Source organism: Stegodyphus dumicola, chromosome 2 (assembly GCF_044657685.1).
Source record: "Stegodyphus dumicola isolate Sdum_Otavi_A_Nest chromosome 2, ASM4465768v1".
NCBI classification, from domain to species: Eukaryota; Metazoa; Arthropoda; class Arachnida; order Araneae; family Eresidae; genus Stegodyphus; species Stegodyphus dumicola.
Window position 1 is genome coordinate 146,500,098 of NC_140769.1, and position 23,686 is coordinate 146,523,783.

Sequence of the window (23,686 nt, forward strand, 5' to 3'; positions counted from 1 at the left end):
TACGAAATTGGCCCCCTTTCTATATACCTTTCCTTCGCACCTATGCTTGATTTTTCGCCCATCGGTGCTGAAAGCCTTAGCGGGTACAAAACAAGACATCTGTCTACTTTATCTGTCTGTCCGAAGGAGGGCTATGAGTTCCTAGGAATAGATCTCCTTGGTCTGTCCCAAGGAGGTTAGAATAGAAGGAGGGAAGGTTCAACTCAAACGGTGAAGCTTTGCGGCCATGTTCCTGTTATCACTCTGACTTGTGCAAGGAAGTCTGTCATTGCAATATTTTTTTCTGTTCTTTTTGAAGCATGTCAGCTTGTGTTGTATATGGATGCACAAACAGATTTTCGAAAAAGATTCCTTTGATTACTTTTCACGCGTAAGTATTGATTTTCTTTTTTTATGTAATTTGATAACTATGGTAAAAAAAAATATCACAATGTCATGTTGTTTTCTTTCCAGATGTGAAAAAAAGGACTTAATAAGAATCAAAATATGTTAAATACATTTTAATGTTTCTAGTTGTAGCTGGCATCTTTGTTCCTTAACATTCAATGATGCATGCTAGGATTTAAACTGCATAATTTGAACGTTTTAGGTAATTCGTTTGATAATTTTCATGAAAAGTAAGACACCAATTGTTATTATTTTTATGAATTGTAAAGGTGTTAAATAAAGTAATGCGTTTCTTTATGTATTAATTATTATTCATTTTAAAGTTTTTTGAACTGTTAAAAATGTAATTTGTGCATTTGAACAAGATAAACTAATTTTTCTGTTAAAATTTTTTTGCATAAATTTACAAATTTGTGTGCAGTATAGCGATAAAAGTAAGTAAAATATTTACACAACTGAAACTGTGAAAAGATGTATCCAAAAATATAGGTATAGGTATATTTCTGTAATTCAAGGCAATTTCTTTGAGATTCATAAATCTGAAACGCGCATAAACTGAAATCACTGAATTCACATAAATCTGTTTTATTTTATTAGTATTTATTTTCTTGTTATAAGGTTGTTGATTGTGAAAAGAATCTATTTAAAATATTTATTTAAAAAAATGCAACCTGTGACTATTTTTTGTGGGTTAAATATATTTTAAATGATTCTTTAATAAATTACAATATTGTGAATAAATCAGAAATATCACTTCTTAAAGGTGATGTTGGTGTATTTAATTATGGCAAAGCACACTAGGGCTATCTGCCTAAGAGGGAAGGATGCCTTTCGTGGAGGACTTCTAAGGGAAACTGGCTCGTATACAAGTTACACATGGGGAAAACCACGAAAACACCCATGCAGCCAGCCCGTTCGCGGGATTCGAACCTCGGACCGAACTACCAGTGTTCAGCGACTTTACCGCTCGGCCGCTGGTGGGCCCACTTCTTAAAGGAAAAACTGTAAAGTACACCCAACAGGTTGCTAATAAAACCTAAACAAATTCTTGAAATATGCAGAAACATTATTTTTAAAGGCTTTAATGTTATGCACATGCTTTTAGATTTCGAACTATTTATTAATGATTTTCTGTACGTAGTAAATTACGGATATCATCTTTATAACTTTAAAACAAAAAAAAACTAACAATAACGAAGTATTTCATTATGAATTTTACATATTTTTAGTGGAAAACACATGCACGGAATAGCTTAAAAAAACACGTACGTTTCGCTGCCGTAATTCAATGTTTTGAAGTTACAAACATGGACGCCGCTTGTTCGGTGGAGTTTCATTCCCTGATAGTGGAGGAAACTGCGAACCCTCCCTCCTTCTATTCTAACCAAGGAGGTTAGAACTCCTTGATTCTAACCTCCTTGAATGAAGGAGTTCTAACCTCCTTGGTCTGTCCGAGTTTTACAGAATTCCGCAAATCGGAACCCGGAAGTGTGTTCTACGTCATCACCGAATATGTACCTTTGATATCTCTGTTGGCAACAAAGCTTGGCGAGCATTTGGTGTTATTTTTTTTCCGTAAATTTTTGCGCAAGCTGAAGAATTGACGCGAATTTAGTTGACGTGTTAATTTAAGCCGGAGTGAGGTGTGTATTTTTTGCGCCATTTTTCTCGCATTGCTCGAGCTATTTACTTTTTTTTTTTCTATTAATAATTATTTGTATTTTGTTATATTTATGATTAGTGTTTGATTTGATTTTCATTTAATTTATAGTTGCATTTTATTTACAGTATATATTACCAAATTATTGATCTGTGTTTCGATTTGTAGTTGTGCTTGTTTTGCCGATATGCAACCAAAAAAGATGAAATTGCCTATAATTGGAGATTCAATGGTTAAATATTTGGATGAATATTTACCTGCGAATGTTCTGAATTATGAAGTAGATTTACATTCTTTTCCTGGTGCAATGATAGAAAGGTTAAATCCTTTTTGGACAATCGATACCATTTGATTTTGGTACATGTTGGTACCAACAATTCGAATGACAATGTTGAAGTTATTCTTAAAAAGTACGATTGCCTCTTTAAGGATACTCCGTGAACCAGTCGTACGTTTAGCATTTTTACCATGTTTGAGCTAGCCGTCCGACGTCGTACGGGTAGACACTTCCGAGGATGGTAACCTAGCTAACTGAGTTTCCTGGAATTGTGCGGGTTCTTAGAATTGTCCCTTTCGACGTCAAGTCCCGCGTAGACGAAACATAATGTGATTGGGACTTAAAGGAAAAGACAATGGAACATAAAATCCTGTCAATATGATTTTTATATCAAACAATATTTGTGTAAAAAATAAGAAGCATAATCAAATAAATTTCACAAAATGAATACAAAATCTCGTTTCATACGACAGTTTCCTGATCCTAACTCGCAGGAACAGGGAACGCAAGTGAAAACCAACTGATTCAAGCGACGCCAAATTTGGCAAAGTAACAAGGTTGCCATTCACATTTCCTTTATCTATTATGTGCAAAACTAAGTTACTTTGTCTGTTTAAAACGTAAATGCTTTGGATAAGAATCCTTAGGTTTGGATACCCTGACCAAAGAATCTTGCCCTGACGTAAATTTTTACAGCAAACCTCTACCCATACTGCGCATGCTCGCCGCATCCTGTATTTCAGGCCGTAGACACTTGTTAAAAAAGTAGTATGTAAAGCTTGAAAAATAATTTTTTGTATTTTTTTAAATCAAAACAATAATACTTCGTGGGGGTTTTACGTTCTTACTTTGAAATTAACAAAAGAGGTAAGTTGAAATCATTTGAACAGTTTCGAGTGGTGTTCCTAACTGTATATATGTTTCTTAAAAACCGAAATTAGGCTGAAATTTAATAGAGTTATGTTTTCTGTAAATATTGCCATTTTAACTTGGCATTTGCAGTATATGAAGTTGCTTTAAACTCTGTTATGCTTTTGTGTTGTATAATTGATGTGAATAATATATTAGTTTTAGTATATTATTAAAATGAAAATGAACAGATGTTTTATTTTCATTTTTAAATAAGTAAAACAGCGTAAAAAATTTGACTTGTAATAACTTATCTATATTATAATTTTTTTAGCAAGGTTTTACTTAATAAACTCTTAAATTAAAATCTTTATGCTGTATTTCCTAAAAGGTATTTTTCTAATATTATAGCTAATGGATCAAGATCTTTGGCTGAAAGCTCTTTCTTACCATGGACCTTTGCTTCTTCAAATTGTGCTGAGTGAAACGAAAGTAACTGGAGAGTAAGATATATTTTGATGTTTAAAGAGTTCTTGAGTTATCATTTCATTAGCTAATCTAATTTCTTAAGTTTTAAGATAGCATGTGATTTAAAATAAGACAAAACTAAAACTACAACTTTTGACTGAGATTTTGAGGGCAGTAGGACACAGATCTCTGTTTTGCAGAGGAGGGAGTTCCTCTCATTAAGGAAAATAACAGCAGCAACAACAACGAAAAAAAAAAAAATCTGGCATTTTTTTTGGGTTGGGGCTTGTATCTGAAGAAGAATGATGTCGAAATTCAGAGATTTATTCCAAATCTATGACAAAATTAGGTAGCCATTTTGCCCAATTTAAAATTTTACACTGGCGTAATTGTCTTCTTATTTTACTTCTTAAATAAGGTACTTTTTCTTTAATCCTTTGCATAATAATATATTAATGAGTGCCATTCTAAGAAAAATGTGGTAGTAATGTGTGTTGGTAATGTATCTGAAAATAACACTTTGTTAATTAGGCTTTTTTCTGAAATGTTGCAGCTTCAGGATGACTCTAATTTAGGGGAAGTCTTTTCTATTTAATCAGATTACATAACCACACCTTATCGCTTTCATTGAATCCATGGGTCCTGTAGCTCTTGCATCATATCGAATTTTCATCATCTTTCATCCGTCCCCAAATTGACTTGACTGTTTCTGATATGAAATTACACATCACTTCAAACTGTGCTTGGAGGAGATATTGGGGATTTAAACTCTGCGGTCGCAAAGTTGACTGCGTTGTGCATCCTTCAAACCGCACCTGGAGATCATAAATGTAGTTCGCAGCCCATGAAGGCATATCCGGAGGGCGACCAAACAAGAGATCACAAGGCAGACAAAGATCACGACATTCGTTTCTCAAAATTAGTGCTGTCTGGAAATGCCGAAATTGCTTAGCAAATAACACACACCTCAAATTGCAAGCTGGAAAAGTGGGGTACAATTACACAATATAGATAAAAATGTGTATTGTTAATTTTCAGCTTCTGAAATCAAAAGAATTAAGAGTAATTATTTATCACTGCATCCAACTTAGTAGAAATCACAAAATTTTCAGAATGTAACTGATTCTGGCAACATTGCACACTACAATACTTCAGTCATGTTACTATTTTCACACGTGTTCTTTATGTTATATTCTGAGTTTCAGTGGGTTTTGTAGACAGATTGCATCATTTTTTGGGTAGAGTAGACTTTAAGGTACCCCTTGTATTATGGCAAAGTTGTTTGATTTATTGCCAGAGTCGTAGCTAGGGTTTTCAGCGCCTAGGGACAACTGAAGATTTCGCGCTCCTACTGCTTGCCAAGGATGGAAAACATTTAATTCTAAAATTTCGTAATATCAATTTGGCGCCCCTTGGATGCTGCGCCCGAGGACAGATGACCCGCCTTGCCCCCCCTCTAGCTACGCCCCTGTTTATTGCCAAGTTGTTGTTTCATTTATGGTAGCCTGAGTAGTTGAATGTTATAGAAACCCTATTGTGACGTAATCGGGTGCATGATTCTGAGAAATTTTTGAATTGTGGGATGTTTTGTAAGCGTTTTTGTGGTGTGTGTTTGTTTGATTCTTTGGATGGTAGAATGGCCGAATGTAGTAAGGTTAATGTGAAGTTTTTGTATGATTTGGAGCGGAAGGGAAAAACAATGAAATAACATATAAAAGGAAATTCATCTTTTCACTACACAAAGGAAATATCCACTGACCTTATTTAGAAATTTCCGTGTTTGACCAAAGAGTCAAACAAAATTCCTTAACAGCATCCAAAAACTTCCTAAAATTATCTGAACTTAGAATCTGTATACTATTGTTACCACATAAATTGACAAAAGTATCCTCCGTAGTGCCGGTATCCTTTGACGTTCGACCATACACATTTCCTTCGTACAAACAGGACACTTATAATGGCTACTAAGTAAACCTTTCATTTACACACCAGTCAATTAATGCTTTTTCCCTTTTGTTCCAAATTGTACAGAAACTTCAAATTCATCTTACCATGTTCAGTTATTTCACCGTGTAAACCACAAAATAAGTAATGTACTTCCTAACCAACATCCAACACACAAACAAGCCTTTACAGATCTTTTCCCATCATTTAAATTCACTGCAATCACGCAAGCAATTGCATCATAATAGGGTTTCCATAACATTCAACTACTCAGGTTACCATAAATGTCACAACAACTTGGCGATAAATGAAACAACAACTTAGTGATAATCCAAGGGGCACCCTTAAATATACTTTAACCGTTTTCTGGTTGAATTCTTCTGCCGGTGTTTTAGAACATGAGATATAAAAAAAGGATTCAGAGGCAGTGTGGTGATTGGTTTCTAGGAGTTACAGTTAAAGCCTGTGTTGTTGCAAAGCAGTGTGCAATGAGAAAGTCTCTTGGTGGTTTAACTTTGCTGTTATTGAGAGTAATAGAGCCCAAAAAATTAACCTTGATAAAATAGTTAATCAGTTCACTTCTGTAATGGTTAGCAAACAGAGATTTTCGTAATCCAAGTGTAAAAATAAAATATAATATACTAAATGATTTTCTAGTAAACATTTTGCTTTAATTGTTTATGTTTCGTATTGTGCTTTGGGTTGATCTTTGGATTATGGTAACTTGGCGATTTTTTGGCGAACATTTGGCGACCAACTCTGCTATAGCAACCCTCTATTTTTTTTCCGCCGCCGTTTTGTCTTCACGAAGTAAAGACATGTTTCTTTTCTTTTTATTTACTGAACACTTTTTCCAACAATCTACTAACCGAATTACACTTCTGCTAGAAATTTTATGTAACAAAACTACTTAATCATGACAAATATTAACTGCAAAATTGGGAAAAAGTGCACAATCGCAAACTCCTTGCCCGTTTTTCAGAATACCACATACACATAAAGCATTTACACGCCGACTTATTTTTACTTAAAAAAACATCCCAGAATTGCACAAAAATGGCATTGCACACACTCTTAACTTTATCCATCTACATTGCTATTTTCTCATAAATTACAAAAATTTGCACGAAAATGCAAAAAAATTCTGTAAATCTTTAAATTCGGTAAAAGGCACATATATGAAATTACCTGATCACGAAAAAGTATATACCCTTTCCAAATATGAACGTTTCCACGTATAAAATAAATAAAATATCCAAAAACTTTTACCTCTCAATTATCTATTATATTATAAACGTCACCAACGAATTCATACCGCAGACATTACAAATACTTAGTGTCAAATATTTAAATTATTTCCATGCACGTTTACTTCAACTTAAACGTATACCAAATTCCTACAAACATAAAATTCACAAAATAACTATCATTTAATTCAAATATCACTAAACCATGTACACGTCGACTTATTTTTACTTAAAAAAACATCCTAGAATTGCACAAAAATGGCATTGCACACACTCTTCACTATATCCACGTACACTGCTTTTTTCTCATAAATTAGAAAAATTTCACGAAAATGCATGAAAATACTCAACGTATACTCCTCAAACATATTCCAAAATACTACAAACATATAACTCACAAAATCACGATCATTAAATTAAAATATAATTAAATTAAAAACACTACTTAAAATATAAATAAGGACATACATTAAATTAATAAAAATTAGATTATAATCCTAATTACTTTAAACTAAATCATTGCTAATAACAATTTTCCAATAATGTAATATTAATTTATTTACTCCTTACATTTAGAACAATGCATAAAAATAATATCCTCAAATGATTAAAAATACTAACTTACCTAATCTTCAGAATCTTCGTTACGTGGCACGCACACTTCCACTATTTCACACAACACACAATGAAGCTTAATAAAAATAATATAGTACTACAGTTTTCCAAATTGCCCCCCTTTTCCGATTAAAGAACTGTAATTCGTGCATTAATGTCACATGACATATCTCATGATCTCTCATTTCCCTCACACAAAATAATGCGTAATTGGAACTAAGAACTCACATTATTACCAAAGTCCTAGGTAGTAACCTTTATCGCCTCCAAAATGTCGCCAAACTACCAGTTACCATATTCCAAAGATCAGCCATGCTTTGTTTGCCATCCAAAACTTCAGAAATCATATTCTTTTTGACATAAAAATAGCACACATCAGTGAGACAATTGGAAAAATTTTTTGTTCATTTATATAAAGCAGGGTGGCCAGCCTTTTTGGAAAGAGTGCCACTATTTGAAGGGGGAAAAAAAAAAAGTTATGCTTCCAACTTTTCCCAACATGTTAAAAAATATAAAAAGGTGAAAAAGTGTTATTTATAGGATTTTTATACAAATAGCATATTTTTTATGCAAGTCTGAGTAGTGCATATTTAAAAAATAATATAATAAATAAAACAAGCATACAACTAGGCTTTCATTGTTAATAAACATTTTTAAAGGTTCAGTCCATTATGTTATGTATAAAATGAAAATGAATAATTTGAAACATTATAAATAACAATCGGTCAGTACTTAACGTGGTTTTTGAATATGTACTTTTTTTAACCACATCATCTATATTGGGATTAGTTCTTTAATATTCTTACAGAATTAGGTGTTTTAGGTTCGTATCATTTAATCCTGAACGATATTTTGATGTATTATGTTCGTAATGGAAAACTTTTGTTACCTTCCAGTAGAGCGGTGTTTCGATACACCTGGGTATCTGTACTACAAGGCACTACCCTATGTAGAATATAATTAAGTTTCGAATGTTGACAAGAAATAACTAAAGTATTAAACCTCGAACAATAGTAGTTTAAAACTGAATTTAGCTTGGAAAAAATTTTTTAATTTAGACTAGGTAATTGAAGGGTAAGCTAAGAAATTTAATAAATTAATTTAAGAATTTAAGGAATGCAAAAATGTAATAGCTGCAAACCAGAAAGCTGTTGAAATGATGAGCAAGATAAGTGATGAATACTGGAACTGATGGGCAAGATAAGTGATGAAATACTGAAAAAAATCAAAGTTCGTGAAAGATGAAAAATTGCTCACTGACTGTCAGCACCATGAATTTCTGCGCTGTCCACTTCTTAGCTTTTCAGCCAGGTTGGAATTCTGCAGGAAGCTAAAAATTTCAGTGATAACTTTCACAAGTTCTTGAATAACAGGGTTAAAAAAACCATGATAGTAGTCCTTCCATGAAATTAATCATGACAGATGGCTTGTTTTTCCACTCTATCGCTGTAATTAGCTTTGCCCGGCGTCCTTATTGGTCGAGCGTCCGACTTGGGTAGTTCAGAAAAATTCTTCAGAGTGTCTTCTGGAGCAGGTTTTCGCTATGCTCTGGGTGGGTTTTTTTCCTGAATTTCTCCTTGTAGGCCAAACATCAACGATAACTGCTGACGTGTTATTTGTTCACAAACATGTTGATCCAAACCTACAACAATAGTGTGATGGAATATCGCTGTAGGTAAAATTGAAAGAGCTTTTGGTACTTTTCTGTTTCGCCGGCGCAAATCTCGCCAAGCAGACTTTGTTGGCGACAGGATACAGTATGCACATAAAAAATATTAACAAATGTTAGTTCTAAGAATTTTTTTATTTTGAAGGAATAAACATTTTAATATGGTTTAAAATTTTGTAAAAAGCCAATAAATAAAGACAATAAATTTGTAAAAAGACATTAATTTAAGAATTTACTATGCTTTTATGGTTCAACATCCTGATTAGCCTGTTCATATCGCCTGACTCCAAGTGATCTCATCTCATGTAATCTACGCTGCAAAAATCTAATTCTCTCAGTAATTATCTACATTAATTTCAAGTTAAATCTTAATTTAGATTACAAGTTTAAATGCAAGAATTATTTCAATTCCTACGAATAGCTTACTCAGAAATTATGTAAAACTGCAGTGCTTTACTTTGCTAGCACATTCTCGTTAGAACTGATGAATTTAACCCTTGATTTTGCCTTTTCCATATTTTCGCCTTTGGGTGAGCTGTGTGATTGCATCCTAATTGACTTAATTACTGCGAATGGTCTTACAGCATAAAATTTAACTACTTTGTAAAAATCCTATGTAATTGTATGCCAATATTGAAAGACAATTGATCTGATAAGAAATGGCTGCGACTTTTTTTGAAAATGAGGTGTAAAAGATTACCAACGAAGATATTCCGTTTGGCATCAGTTGTACCAATCAGTTGCGACTTTATCGTTTGCGCTGGCAAAACGGAAAAGTACCAAGCTTTTATGTTTATTCTAATGTACTTATGTGTGTATCTATCAATAGAGTTCATACAGATGCTATTATTATTTTTTCAAATCTTTTAATTTTCTTTAATTAAAAGTCTTTGCGTGCCACTGTTAAAACTCCGCTGTGCTGCGGATCGGTTATCCCTGGTATAAAGCTACTTTACTTATTAATAAAATGATCAGCCGCATCTGGGGGGGGAGGATGAAAAGAAATAAATAGAAAGCCCCTTCATCGTCTGTTTCCCCAGGGTCCCCAAATCTCTAGTTATGGCTTTGGTGCTGAAGTTTTTAATTTAGGTATTTTATAAAAATGAAGGGAATTTTCAGAAAGCTGAACATCTTGCCTTCTGTGGCATGATCCGTTGTGTGGAGATATTATATAGATCCTAGTCAGGTTAGAGGAATATAAAGTTATTATCAACTCTTTCGCATCGAGACAGGGCCCAAATCTATATTCCTCAAACATCGAAAATACCCGTGTATATGAATTTCTCTTGGAATTGTTTTCCTTCTCCCATGACAAGTAGAATGCTATGGCACTAACAATAACCTGCTTCAGTAAAGTGACAACTACTTTCTTGGATGCTTTCACCACTGTGTGCAGCTTCATCTTGGGACAGGATTGCAACTTTGGGCATCAATAGCTAACATTGACAATAAACAAAGGAAAAAGAATGTGCATTAAAATAACAAAACTACTTTTAGTCGCTTCAAAAGAATGACTGAAATGGTACTTAATAACTCCCGAAAGCAATGAGCAATGCACTAACATGTTGGGGAAAGCACCAGGCAGAAAATGATTGAGGCATTCGGGCGACTTGACGATGTTTGAATTTCGGGCGAATTCGATGCAAAAAAGTTAATATCTACCATAGCATATGTATTTTAACCGTATTTTTATTAGAGTTTATTAGAGTTGCAGAGTGAAATTAGGTGAATTTTTGGTACTCTTCTGTTATCCAGACCGGATTCAGAAATGTATGTATGTATGTACGCTGTGCTAAAAAAAAAAGAGGGGGGGGACAATGCTATATCTCCCGTTCTACTGGGTCGATTGACAAAATTCAACTTGAGTTTTTCATGTCTGGAAAGCATGACTTAAAATATGTATTAGATTTATATATAGCATTGTTCTAATATAGGTATTTTGACACAAAATTGGACTTTTCTGAAATTACATGCCAATGTTTTTTCCATATTTCAATTCTATGAACCAAATTATACCAAACTACCAAGTTTTGTAAAAATCACACGAGTAGTTCTTAAAAAATTAGGTCCTCAATGATAATTGAATTTAATACACACTCACTTCCAAAAGATGTAAAATGCAAAAAAAATCAACAAATACTGCTTTAATTGACACAAAATTCAGCAGGAGAGAAGCATATATATTTATGCATAAAACAAAATCAATAATTATATACAGAAATGAAAACAATATAAAATTTTTGTAATTTATCAGATAATGACATATTGGAGATCTAAACAGAATTATGTATAAAGTGAAAATAAACAGCATAAAATGAAAAAAAAAAGGACATTAATAGGGTGTGTGATACCCCCTCATCTTTATACAAAGTTTACACTTTGTGACCATGCTTTCAATTAGGTGGTCAACCACCGCAGAATTAAGCAATCGCTATTCTTCTTGTAGAGCAGTTTCCAGCTCAATAAGAGTGGCTGGAGGTGGGAAATGTGAAGGTACAGCACGGCCGAGAGCATCCCAAAGATTTTCAATGGGATTAAGCTCGGTCGAATATGTTGGCCACGCCATACGCGCAATCCTTCACTCTCCAGGTAGTAATCAACGATGTCAGATCTATGGGGACGTGCGTTATCGTCCATTAAAACAGAAGTAGGGCCAACTGCTGCAGCGTACAATCTCACAATGGGTTCTAAGACTTCATCTGAATACCGGACAGCCGTCAAAGAACCCCATTTAAAGATGTGCAGGTCGGTGCGTATCCTAATGAAATCCCTGCCCACACCATAATGGTTCCGCCTCGGAATGTGTGATGTTCGGTGATGTTTTGGGACTGATTGCGTGTTCGTTTTTCACGCCATATCCTTATACGCTTGTAATCTGGCTCCAGAGCAAATCTTGACTCATCAGTAAATATGACATTGCCCCAGTCAGACACATTCTATTACGTAATCGGGCCCCTCTTGATTGGACGGATAGAAGAACACAAACTCGAGGTACCCGGGCGTACAGTCCACTCATATGTAATCTTCAACGTACAGAAGCTGCAGATATCGCCTTACCAATGGACGCTGTAACCATAGGTGTCACACGTGTGGAGGTCGCTCTGCGATTCCGCTTGGTTACAATAGCAATATATCGATCTTCCGCGGGCGTTGTAATCAATTCTGATTGGCTTCCGGAAATTAACATTTTCCTCTCCTTGCTTAACTTTTGGAAGTGAATGTATTAGTTTTAGTTGCTCTTTTCCAGTAGAACAAAGAATATTCTCAAATTTGGGGAGAGCAGATGAATTTAGGGAGATATCACCAAATCTAGAATGTTAATTTTGAGGTCGCCAATTATTTTTAAAGCAGCTATCGTATTTTCTTATACCTTACATACATTTATATATATATATATATATATACTGATATCAAATCAAAAAAATAGAAATCGAAACGTAAATTAAATAAAACCTTTTTCCAAAAATATAAAGGTCTACCTATATATATATATATATATATATATACAGGGTGATTATAATTAAAGTTTAAGTTTCAAAACGCTATAAAAAAGAAGCACTCATGAAAATGACGTCAAATTTGAAAGGAATGTTATTGAAGAAGGCGAAAAGCGTATGGCAGAAGAAAAAATTTAGTTTCAAAAGTTAGCAACAGATGGCGCTGCAAGCGGAAGAAGACGTAAATTAAAATGTCAGTTAAATTTCAGTCTTATAAAGCCGCCAGGTACCAGGCTGTTTCTCATTTCGTGTCTCAGACGTTCGCCATGGGCGTTTCACTGCAGGACCAAGCTTTTATATTTATTCTAATGTACTTATGTGTGTATCTGTCAATAGAGTTCATACAGATGCTATTATTATTTTTTCAAATCTCTTAATTTTCTTTAATTAAAAGTCTTTGCGTGTCACTGTTAAAACTTCGCTGTGCTGCGGATTGGTTATCCCTGGTATAAAGCTACTTTAGTTATTAATAAAATGATCAGCCACAACTAGGGGGGGGAGGATGAAAAGAAATAAATAGAAAGCCCCTTCATCGTCTGTTTCCCTAGGGTCCCCAAATATCTAGTTATGGCTTTGGTGCTGAATAATATTATATACAGAAATGAATACTAATTATATACAGAAATGAAAACAATATAAAATTTTTGTAATTTATCAGATAATGACATATTGGAGATCTAAACAGAATTATGTATAAAGTGAAAATAAACAACATAAAATGAAAAAAAAAAAAAAAAGGACATTAATAGGGTATGTGATACCCCTCATCTTTATACAAAGTTTACACTTTGTGACCATGCTTTCAATTAGGTGGTCAACCACCGCAGAATTAAGCAATCGCCATTCTTCTTGTAGAGCAGTTTCCAGCTCAATAAGAGTGGCTGGAGGTGGGAAACGTGAAGATACAGCACGGCCGCGAGCATCCCAAAGATTTTCAATGTGATTAAGGTCGGGGGAATATGCTGGCCACGCCATACATGCAATCCCTTCACTCTCCAGGTAGTCATCGACGATGTCAGCTCTATGGCAACGTGCATTATCGTCCATTAAAACAAAACTGGGTTCTAGGACTTCATCTTGATACCGAACAGCTGTCAGAGAACCCCGTTTAAAGATGTGCAGATCAGTGTGGTATCCTAATGAAATCCTGCCCACACCATAATACTTCCACCTCGGGATGCGTGATGTTCAGTGATGTTTTGGGACTGATTGCATGTTCGTTGTTCACGCCATATCCTTATACGCTTGTCATCTGGCTCCAGAGCGAATTTTGAGTCATCAGTAAACATGAAATTGCCCTAATCAGACACATTCCTATTGGCATGTTCCCAGCACCATTGTAAACGTGCCCCTCTTGATTGAACGGATAGAGGAACACAAACGCAAGGTACCCGGACGTACAGTCCACTTATATTTAATCTTCGGCGTACAGTAGCTACAGATATCGCCTTACCAAAGGACGCCGTAACCATAGATGTCATACGTGTGGAGGTAGCTCTGCGATTCCACGCGTTTCCGGATTATCGATTTCTCCGGATTATAGATCATCAGTTTAAATCTCGTAAGATGGCATGCAGAAATTCTAAAATTAAAAATATGAAACCGTAATTTATGAAATAAAGAACAATTATGATCTAAAGGGTATCAAAATTTACAAAAAAAAAAAAAAAAAGCTTTATATTTATTAGTTTACTTTATTAAACATTTCTTTCAATGTAAGTTGTTTAAGTTGCTTCATTTTATGTGATAATACTCTCTCTTTAATTCTATGAATAGACATAATTTCTTGTTCAGTTACAAAGTTCCACTGTTCAAGTCCCGTAATTGCTGTGCCGAGAATATCGACTAACTTGTCAATCAAAATTTGTTTCGTTTTTACTAACCTCTCTGTCACCTTCTTCATGTCTTTATCCATTTTTTGCAGCAATTCCACTTTTTGTTTGATGGACATCGAAACACACTTTCGTTTTGTAGATCCTTTGGGAGCTCCAGCATTGGAAATTCTATTTGACATAATCGAAAGTTCAAGTTTACTTTTATAGTATTGCTCTTACAGTCTGCAAAAAATAATAAGCCGGATCCAATTCGAAAATGAAGGAACAACGCAATCATCAACATTAAATGAAATAGATAATTAGATAATTTAAGCTTATACCGTCCGTTATACATAAAACGCGCACGCGAAAACATATTCTGCGTTTGCGCACACGCATATGCGCAGTCGTAAATGTCTTACGCGTATGTGTCAACGCGGCACATGCGCAGAAAGTTTTTAACTTTGAGGTCCGGATTATAGATCATTATGTGTGTCCGAATTAATGACTTTTGACTGTATATCGATCTTCCTTGGGGCTTGTAAGCCTTGGGCGACCGGCTTTGGGCCTTCAGACAACTGTCTGTGTGGTTTGGAATTGTTTCCATAAACGTGAAGTTACAGAATAATGAACGCCGAAGAAAAGAGCAACCAACATCTGGGATCTACTGTCCTGCTTAAATGCGCCCCACAGCACGCCAGCGCTCAGAATCTTCCATTTGTCTTCTGGAAGTCGTAGAAACACGTATATCTTGAAAACAAATTGTACGAAAGTTTTAAACTTCTTCTATCAGCACTTACAATCAACTTCTCTAACCCTTCATAAAGCTGGCTTCTTATAAGACTGCCTTTTTTTGCATATTTCTTGACATGAAACCGTGATTGGCTGTTACCTAACATATTTGCATATTTCAATCTACCTCTGCAGCGAATTACATCCTCTTCAATTCTGATTGGCTTCTGGAAATTTATCATTTTCCTCTCCGTGCTTAACTTTTGGAAGTGAGTGTATATTTATTAATCTCTCTTTTTTTTAATTAAACTTATTTGATTCTTCCTTTCATATTTCAAAATTTACGTTCATTCCAGATAAAATTTGCCTATTTTTTTATGATTTATGTTTAAAAACTCTATTTTTAAACAATTCTTATAAATTTTTTTAAAAAAATTTTGAATTATAACCTATAAAAGTTTTGCCATCGTCTTAAAGTAGATTTATTTCTAAGCATACCTGCAAAAAATTTAAATTATTCAAAATTTTGTAAGATATAGATGAATTTATATTTTGGTGCGTTTTGAAATTTGACGTATTTATTATAAACAATAATAACGAAAATGTTTTTTACGTACTTTGTTAAAAATTATTTTAAAGTATGAACGATGACTTTTCCCCTGCTCATGGACAGTGAAGAAAAAGGAAAGGAAAATAGGTTGCTATAAATTAAGAAGTTCGCCAAGTGAATTATTCTTGGTGCAAACTGAAAAAAAATTCGCCGAGATAAATTTCTCACCAAAAATTACAAAATTTAATATCTAAGCATAATTTGAGTTGTAGAATTAAAATATGGAAAAAAAATTGGTATGCTTATTTCAGAACAAGTCCGATTTTGTGTCAAAATACCTATGTTAGAACAATATATAAATCTAAGTCGCGCTTTTGAGACATGGAAAACGCAATTTGAATTTCGTCAATCAGCTTAGTAAAATAGGAGGTATAGAACTGTTCCCCCTTTTTTCGCAGTGTACATAAGTATGTACACATGTATGTGTGCAAACACACATACATATATTTCTGAATCCTATCCTGATAACAGAAGAGTACCAAATTTTTATGTAAATAAATGTATCCAAGAAATGTAAAATTTTTTTCTCATCATTTATGTATTGCCATCTAATATATTGGTATAAATTCTTTTCAGGACTGAAGAAGAAAATGCAAAAATTAGGCTCTTTGAGTTCATCAAAAATAAGCTAGGTTTCCTGTTTAAATGTCGCCCCCCACCAAAATTGCCATATAGAAGTATGTAGATTTTTCATTTCACCTATTTTTTGAAGAAATATTTAAAAAATATTTTGTTGTGCATAATGAAACAATTTTCCATTTTGAGAACAATATCCTTAAAAATATTCTATTAATTTAAGTATGCTGAATGAGAGTGTTTATATATGAAATCTTTTTTTATTGAGCCTCAGAAGAAAATTGAATTTAAATAGCTCTTTAAAATGGATTTATTGCAATTATCTCCTTTTCTAGTTCACATATGCTTATATGTTTGAAAACTGGATTATGTAGGTCACTTTGAAATATTTTAGATAGTTGTAGATGATAAGTGGTAGAAATAAATTTTAAAAACATGAACTAGTATTTTAGCCTAATAGACGATTTTCTACTGGCCAGTTGCAAGTAGTTAAAGTAGAATATATTTAAGGCAGAAGGAAAAATGGAGTTGATATGAGAACATTATCCCTCTATGATTAGAAAGTAGGATTAAATCAAGAAGAATGTGTTCAGCATCTAGAGTTAGCTTGTGGAAATGAAGATCCATCTTGGGTATATTAAACGGGTGCCCCTTGGCGAATGTTGGTGATTTTTGACAGTACATGGATACCGAGTTTGTGCAATTAATTCTTTGATTTGTTATTTTGCCTTTATGTAGTGGCAACTTTTGGGCAAAAATTGCCGCTACACAAAGACATTGACCATAGACCATATCCATGTACATATCGACCTATTTTCACTTAAAAACAAAAACAGAGAATTGCACAAACTTGGCATTATGCACTCCTTTGACTTTGTCCGTGCACACATTGATCTATTTTTACTTAAAACATCAAAGGAGCACCCAATTCTACAGTAAAGCCAAACAAAAAATACGTAATTTCAATAAATTACATTTTAAATCAAACAATAAAATAACATAAAAAGGGAAATTCATCTTATGCATCTAAGCACTACGCAAAGCAAATATCCACTTACCTTATTTAAAAATTTCTGTGTCTTTCAGTCTGTGGCACACAAAATTCCTTAACAGCATCCAAAAAATTCCTAAAATTATCTGAACTAGAATCCGTATATGTGTGTCGCCACATAAATTAACAAAAATAGGAGTCAAAAATATCCTCCATAGTGCCGGTATTCTTCGACTTTCAACCATACGCATTTCCTTCCTACAAACTGAACACTTATAATGGCTACTAAGTAAACCTTTATTTACGCACCAGTCAAGTAATGCTTTTTTCCCCTTTCGTTCCAGATCGTACAGAAACTTCAAATTAATCTTACCACATTCAGCCATTCCACCATCTAAACCACAAAACAAGCAATGTATTTCCTAACCAACTTACACCGCAAGCCCTTACAAATCTTTCCCATCATTTAAAATTTACCGCAATCATGCAACTGATTGTGTCATAATAGGATTTCCATAACATTCAGCTACTCAGGTTACCATAAATGAAACAACAACCTGGCGATAAATAAAGCAACAACTTGGGGATAAATGGAACTTCACGATAATACAAGGGGCATCCTTCAGTTTACTCTAATCCCATCTTGTGCTATTGTATTCAGATGGTTTACAGAATTTCACAGATGTTACAACTCTCTTCACAATGAAGAACACACAGAAAGTCCATTGTCAGCATAATGGATCCCGGATAATGTGTCTGCATACGGAAAATGTTAATCGACGATAATCGCTGCTCTTACCAAATAATACAGAAGGTTCTTAACATTGAATACACCTCCATACATAAAATTATTCATGAAGAATTGCATATGAAAAACTATTTTACCGTTGGATTTTTCATAATTTAAAGGGGTTATCATTTCTAGCAACAGTCCCTGCTAGACGGAACTTTTCTGATAAGCAAGATTCTGGTAGCACTGGTTTAAACGGGAGTATTCCTAGAAAAAAGAGCCCCGCTGGAAGCAAATCCCTGCCTAGCTACAGAAACAATGTAGCAGCTACATGGGAATTTTTCAAACCTGACTGAAAATGTCTGGGGTGGAGCTCTGTCCCGGGTAGAGATTAGCTAATCAGACGAATGTTCTGCTCATGAAGGATCACATGATCCCAATCTGAATGATAATCTATTACTGTTGAACGTTCAAGTCTTTATACTGAGGGAAAATGGTAACCTAGCTGCTTGGGTTTCCTTAAAATGTGCGGGTTCTGAGAATTATCCCTTTCGATTCCAGTCCCGCATAGCCAAAACATAATGTGATTGGGACATAACCAAGCATCTAAAAGAGGAGCATGTCAGAATCAGTAAATAAACCCTTAAGTTACTTAAAGGATAGCCACTGTACGTATTATTTTTTGACATTCCAACACGTCAAAAAAATAAAGTATGGATTTTGAAGAGTACGGGTACCACACCCACAACGGGGAAAAGACAGCATGCCATAAAGAAAGTAATGTATGTCGTTTTCTTTTGAAGTACAGGATTTGTCAAAACCATCAAGCTGGAAGGACAGAAGACAGTCACAGCTAACTGGTACACTATGAAAATGTCTTCCAGAAATTCTTCAAGAAGTGAATGATAGAGAACTCGTGCTCCACCATGACAATGCATCTCCTCATTCAGCAAGCTTGACGGTTGAGTTTCTTGGAACAAAAACACATCAAAGTGATAGAACATTACCCTTTTCATTCGATCTATTTACGTGTGACTTTTGCTAATTTTTAGTATAAAAAGGGACACGTGTGGACATTTTCATTCTGAAGATGAGATTGATAAGGCTATAAATGCCTTTTTTTCATCGATTCCAAGAAATAAATGGCTTGAGGCATTTAATCATTGGAAAATTCATCTGCAGAAGTACACTGCACCAAAAGAAGGGGGCAGTTTTATATCTCCTGTTCTACTGGGCCAATTGACGAAATTCAAATTGCATTTTTCATGTCTTGAAAGAGCAACTTATATACAGTCAAAAGTCTTTAATCCGGACTTGTCGGGACTTTGGCGATTCCGGATTATCGATTTTTCCAGATTATAGATCATCAGTTTAAATCTGGTAAGATAGCATGCAGAAATTATAAAATTAAAAATGTGAAACCGTAATTTATAAAATAATGAGCAATTATGATCTAAAAGGTATCAAAATTTACAAAAAAAGAAGCTTAATATTTATTTGTTTACTTTATTAAACATTTCTTTCAACGCGCGGATGCGTAAAGCATACCTTACGCATAGCCGAAATTAGAAAATTGCAACCAGAAAACTATTTTATTTGTATTCGTGATATTTATAATGACGAGGAATTTGATTTAAATCATATCAAAGACGGATTACATCGAGATTAAATACTACATTTAGTAAGGAATTATAAGCCGAATAAAATAAAAACATCTGCCCTGAAGATAACGAGTGGTGACAGATCAACTTCCAGTTCATTGCGTGCCGCAACGCCCCCCCCCCCCCGTGCAGAGCAGCGTGAAATTGATAAACAGATTTCGGAACGGTTAGATAAACAAAGGATATACCTTTATCCATTTTTTGTTTGATGGACATCGAATCATACTTTCGTTTTCTAGATCCTTTGGGAGCTCCAGCATCGGAAATTCTATTTGACATAATCGAAAGTTCAAGCTTACTTTTATAAAATTGCTCTTACAGTCTGCAAAAAATAATCCAATTCGAAGATCATTGCAATCATCAACATTAACTGAAATAGATAATTAGATAATTTTAGCTCATACCGTCCGTTATACATTAAACGCGCACGCGAAAACGTATTCTGCGCTTGCACAGACGCATATGCGCAGTCGTAAATGTCTTGCGCGCACGCGTAAAACGCCTATGAGCATGCGTCAACGCGGCGTATGCGCAGAAAGATTTTAGCTTTGAGGTCCGGATTATGGTTGTCCGAATTAACGACTTTTGACTGTATTAGATTTATATATAGCATTATTCTAAGATAGGTATTTTTACACAAAATCTGACTTTTTCAGAAATGGCATGCCAATTTTTTCCATATTTCGATTCTGTGATTCAAATTATGCCAGGTTTTGTAAAAATCACACGAATAGTATTTTAAAAAATTAGCTCCTCAATGTTAATTGAATTTGATATCTCTTTTCTTTATTAAACTTATTTGGCACTTATTATTCTTTACTTATTACTTCTTTGTTAAAGTTATTGGCATGTTTGTTATAAGCGATAGTAACGACAAATGTGGTTTATGCACTTTGTTAAAATTGTCCGGTTTTTTGTGTCAAAATACCTGTATTAGGACAGTGCTACATATAAATCTAATATACATCTTAAGTCGCGCTTTCGAGACATGGAAAACACAATTTGAATTTCCTCAATCAGCCCAGTAGAATAGGAGATTTAGAATGTAGAACTGTCCTTTTGGGTGGGGGAGGGCACTGTGTACATTGATGCTGAAGGAGACTACTTTAAACACTTCTAAAATCTCATAAGTATAACTTTAAAAACCTTTGTACGTCTCAAAAATTTCGGAGTGACCCTCATAGTAATCCCAAACAGTATTGCATATATACAGAGTGATTCTAAATTACAAGTCCAAAATGCAAAGTCTGAAATTATTTTTTATATTATTAAATATTTTTATGAAATGACGCTAGCTGAAGTCATTAGTATCATTTTATACTCTTTCTGTTTTGTAACTTTTTCAAGTGGCTGGCCGCTTCAATGGCTGGTTTATCTTGTGATTTATCTCCTGAATTTTATGAAGCGTAAGTGTAAAGAAAGCAATGCTTGATAATAAAGGTGAATCTAACAACAGATTGGTAATCTGCAATGCTCAGCAAAAGCAAATATATATATATTAACAAATCCTCTGGTATGACATTAAAATCCGAATCCTTTCATTCCCCCCCCCTAGAGGTTTTAGAATCGCGTTATATATAGATAGATATATTTGTGTATATTTGATAGGTGATTTGCGTAGATATATTTGTGTACTAATTGATGTGTATGTGTGATTTTTGTGTTATGTTTGCGAAGTAATTCATTCATTTACATGGCTATTTTTCATTATTGTCTAGTCACATGTGTAATAATTTTTATTCTTTCTAAGTTAAAAATATATTAAAAATTAGGATTTCTAAAATATTAAGGCAGTAAGATGGTATTTTTTATGTGAAGCATGAAATGAGCAAAAATGTGTATAAATCTCTTACTTCAGGATAAAAAAAAATATATTGAGATTTGTTGAAAGACTGTGTTTTGAAGTGATGCCATGATCAGTTTAATTATTATATATTATATTAGTATTATTTGTTCTTTTATTTAGGTTTCTATCATACGTATTGCAAATCATTTTATATTGTATATTTTTGTGAAAATGACAATAATAGGAAAGAACTGATTTTTCTTCTGCACACAGTAGCATTTTGCAGAAGGGTGCTCAAGTTTATTAAATGAATACTCTGTTTTATATAAATTAGAATAGCTTATATAGTTGGTTAGAATAACTGATTATAAATACTGCAATTATTATCTGTTAATTCTGCACTGCTTGTTAACAGAAATTTTTCAAGTATTTTATTTGTTTAGGCTGTAAATTCTTATTGTTAAGATTTCCACATGTAATATAAATGCTAATATTTCGTATAATATATGTGCAATTTTTGCACTACGTATTGTAGACATAAGTAATAATTTCAGATCATATTCAGAAGTCATTTAACTGCGCTCGAGTAGTGATTGCAAATTTAATAACCTTTTTCAGTTACTGATAATAAAACATGTTATAATAATAATAAAACAGAAAGCGGTCTTCTGATGCAGCTGTTCCTCTTGGTTGCTGTTTCTATCAACTGATCCAGTGCTTAGAAAGTGGCTCCAAACTCTTGATATGACAGGTATATTCAAATCTTAGGCAACCTCCATTTGTGTTTGATTTGCTTCGATGCTACCAATTATTCTCTACTTTTGACTTTCACATAAATTATGCCTTTGAGCCATAACTACTGAATACTACAGAAACCATATTCACTTTAAGCAACTCTACGGATCGGAAAGGCAAAATGCGTCCATTGCGCGCTGCATTGTCAATCATCTAATTTGCATATTTCTGGTTCTAAAGTGTGTGCAGAAGTGCAGTTTTATGTTTAATTGTATTAAGATAAATAACAACAGCTTGGGCATTAATTCCAACATTAATTTAGTGAGCATATTTTTTCTGATTATCTTTTAATTTTGATGACCATTGTGTGTGTGAGCATATATGTAGTATTTTTTAAAGCACAGTCGCGATAGCCGAGTGGTACGGCGAGAAGAAGGAGTTAATACCAAACTAAATTCAGCCAATTATCATCTTCATTTGCAAATTTCCAGTCACACATTAGAATAATTCCTTGTAGATAATATACTCTTTAATCACAGCAATTATGATAATTTCTTATATGCACGTTATATCATCTTAGAATAAGAACAAAAGGGGCATAGCAAAAATAAAGATGCCGCCAAGGTGAAAGCTAGGGAAAGGAATGCAACAGAAGAATAATGACTTAATTAATTTAAGCCAGTGGTATTTATACCAAGTCTGATGTACAAGTACATCTAATCTATGATTGGCTAATTTTAGTTTTAGTTGCCCTTTTGCAGTATCATTACATAACGATGGAAAAATCTCAAATTTGGGAGAACAAATGAATTTAGAGGGAGAGTACCAAATTTAGAATGTTAATTTTGGGGTTGCCAATTATTTTTTTAAAGCAGCCATAGTATTTTGTTATATCGTATATATATATATAAAGGAATTCATTGTTATTTTTGTGTTGTGACTAATCTCACTTGTCTGACCTAATCAAAGGGGAGCTCGTTGGGAGCTGCTTGCTGTATGATTTTAAAGTGGACCTGTCAGCAGCAGAATCAAGTCACCGAATTTGCCAGGTCTTTGGGGATGATGCCGCTAACAAATGAACCTCTAGGCAATAGTTCCAGAACTTCAGGTCAGGGAATGTGTCTCTTAGTGATGCACTATGGAATGGTCAGCCACAAGCGCTGGACTGAGTAAGTGGGTACTCCACTTACTATCCGATGCAAATAAGCTACAGTGTGTTGCTGCCTGTTTGGCATTGCTTATTCAGCACCACAATGCATTCATATTTGATCGAGTATTCACCAGTGATGAAAAGTGAGTCCCGTATGACACACCCAGGTGTTCCAGACACTGGTTGTCACCACGTGACACTTTGCCTCACACTGCGAGACCTTCTCTCCACCCCCACAAGATCATGCTCTGTATCTGCTGGACTAGTTGCCAAGTGGTGTTGCACTAC

The 23,686-nt window shown here is 34.1% G+C and overlaps 1 protein-coding gene across 2 annotated transcripts in view; it reads left to right on the forward strand.

The window, feature by feature from the left end:
• Nucleotides 1-3,033: 3,033 nt before the first annotated feature.
• LOC118192104 (tetratricopeptide repeat protein 14-like) overlaps nt 3,034-23,686 on the forward strand; it is a 144,805-nt gene continuing 124,152 nt past the window's right edge. For both annotated transcript variants that reach the window (XM_085811206.1, XM_085811207.1), the window contains exons 1-3: nt 3,034-3,191; nt 3,585-3,676; nt 16,346-16,446. In XM_085811206.1, the coding sequence (XP_085667332.1) occupies nt 3,588-3,676; nt 16,346-16,446 (190 nt within the window). In that variant the 5' untranslated portion in view covers nt 3,034-3,191; nt 3,585-3,587. The remainder of the gene's footprint in view (nt 3,192-3,584; nt 3,677-16,345; nt 16,447-23,686) is intronic.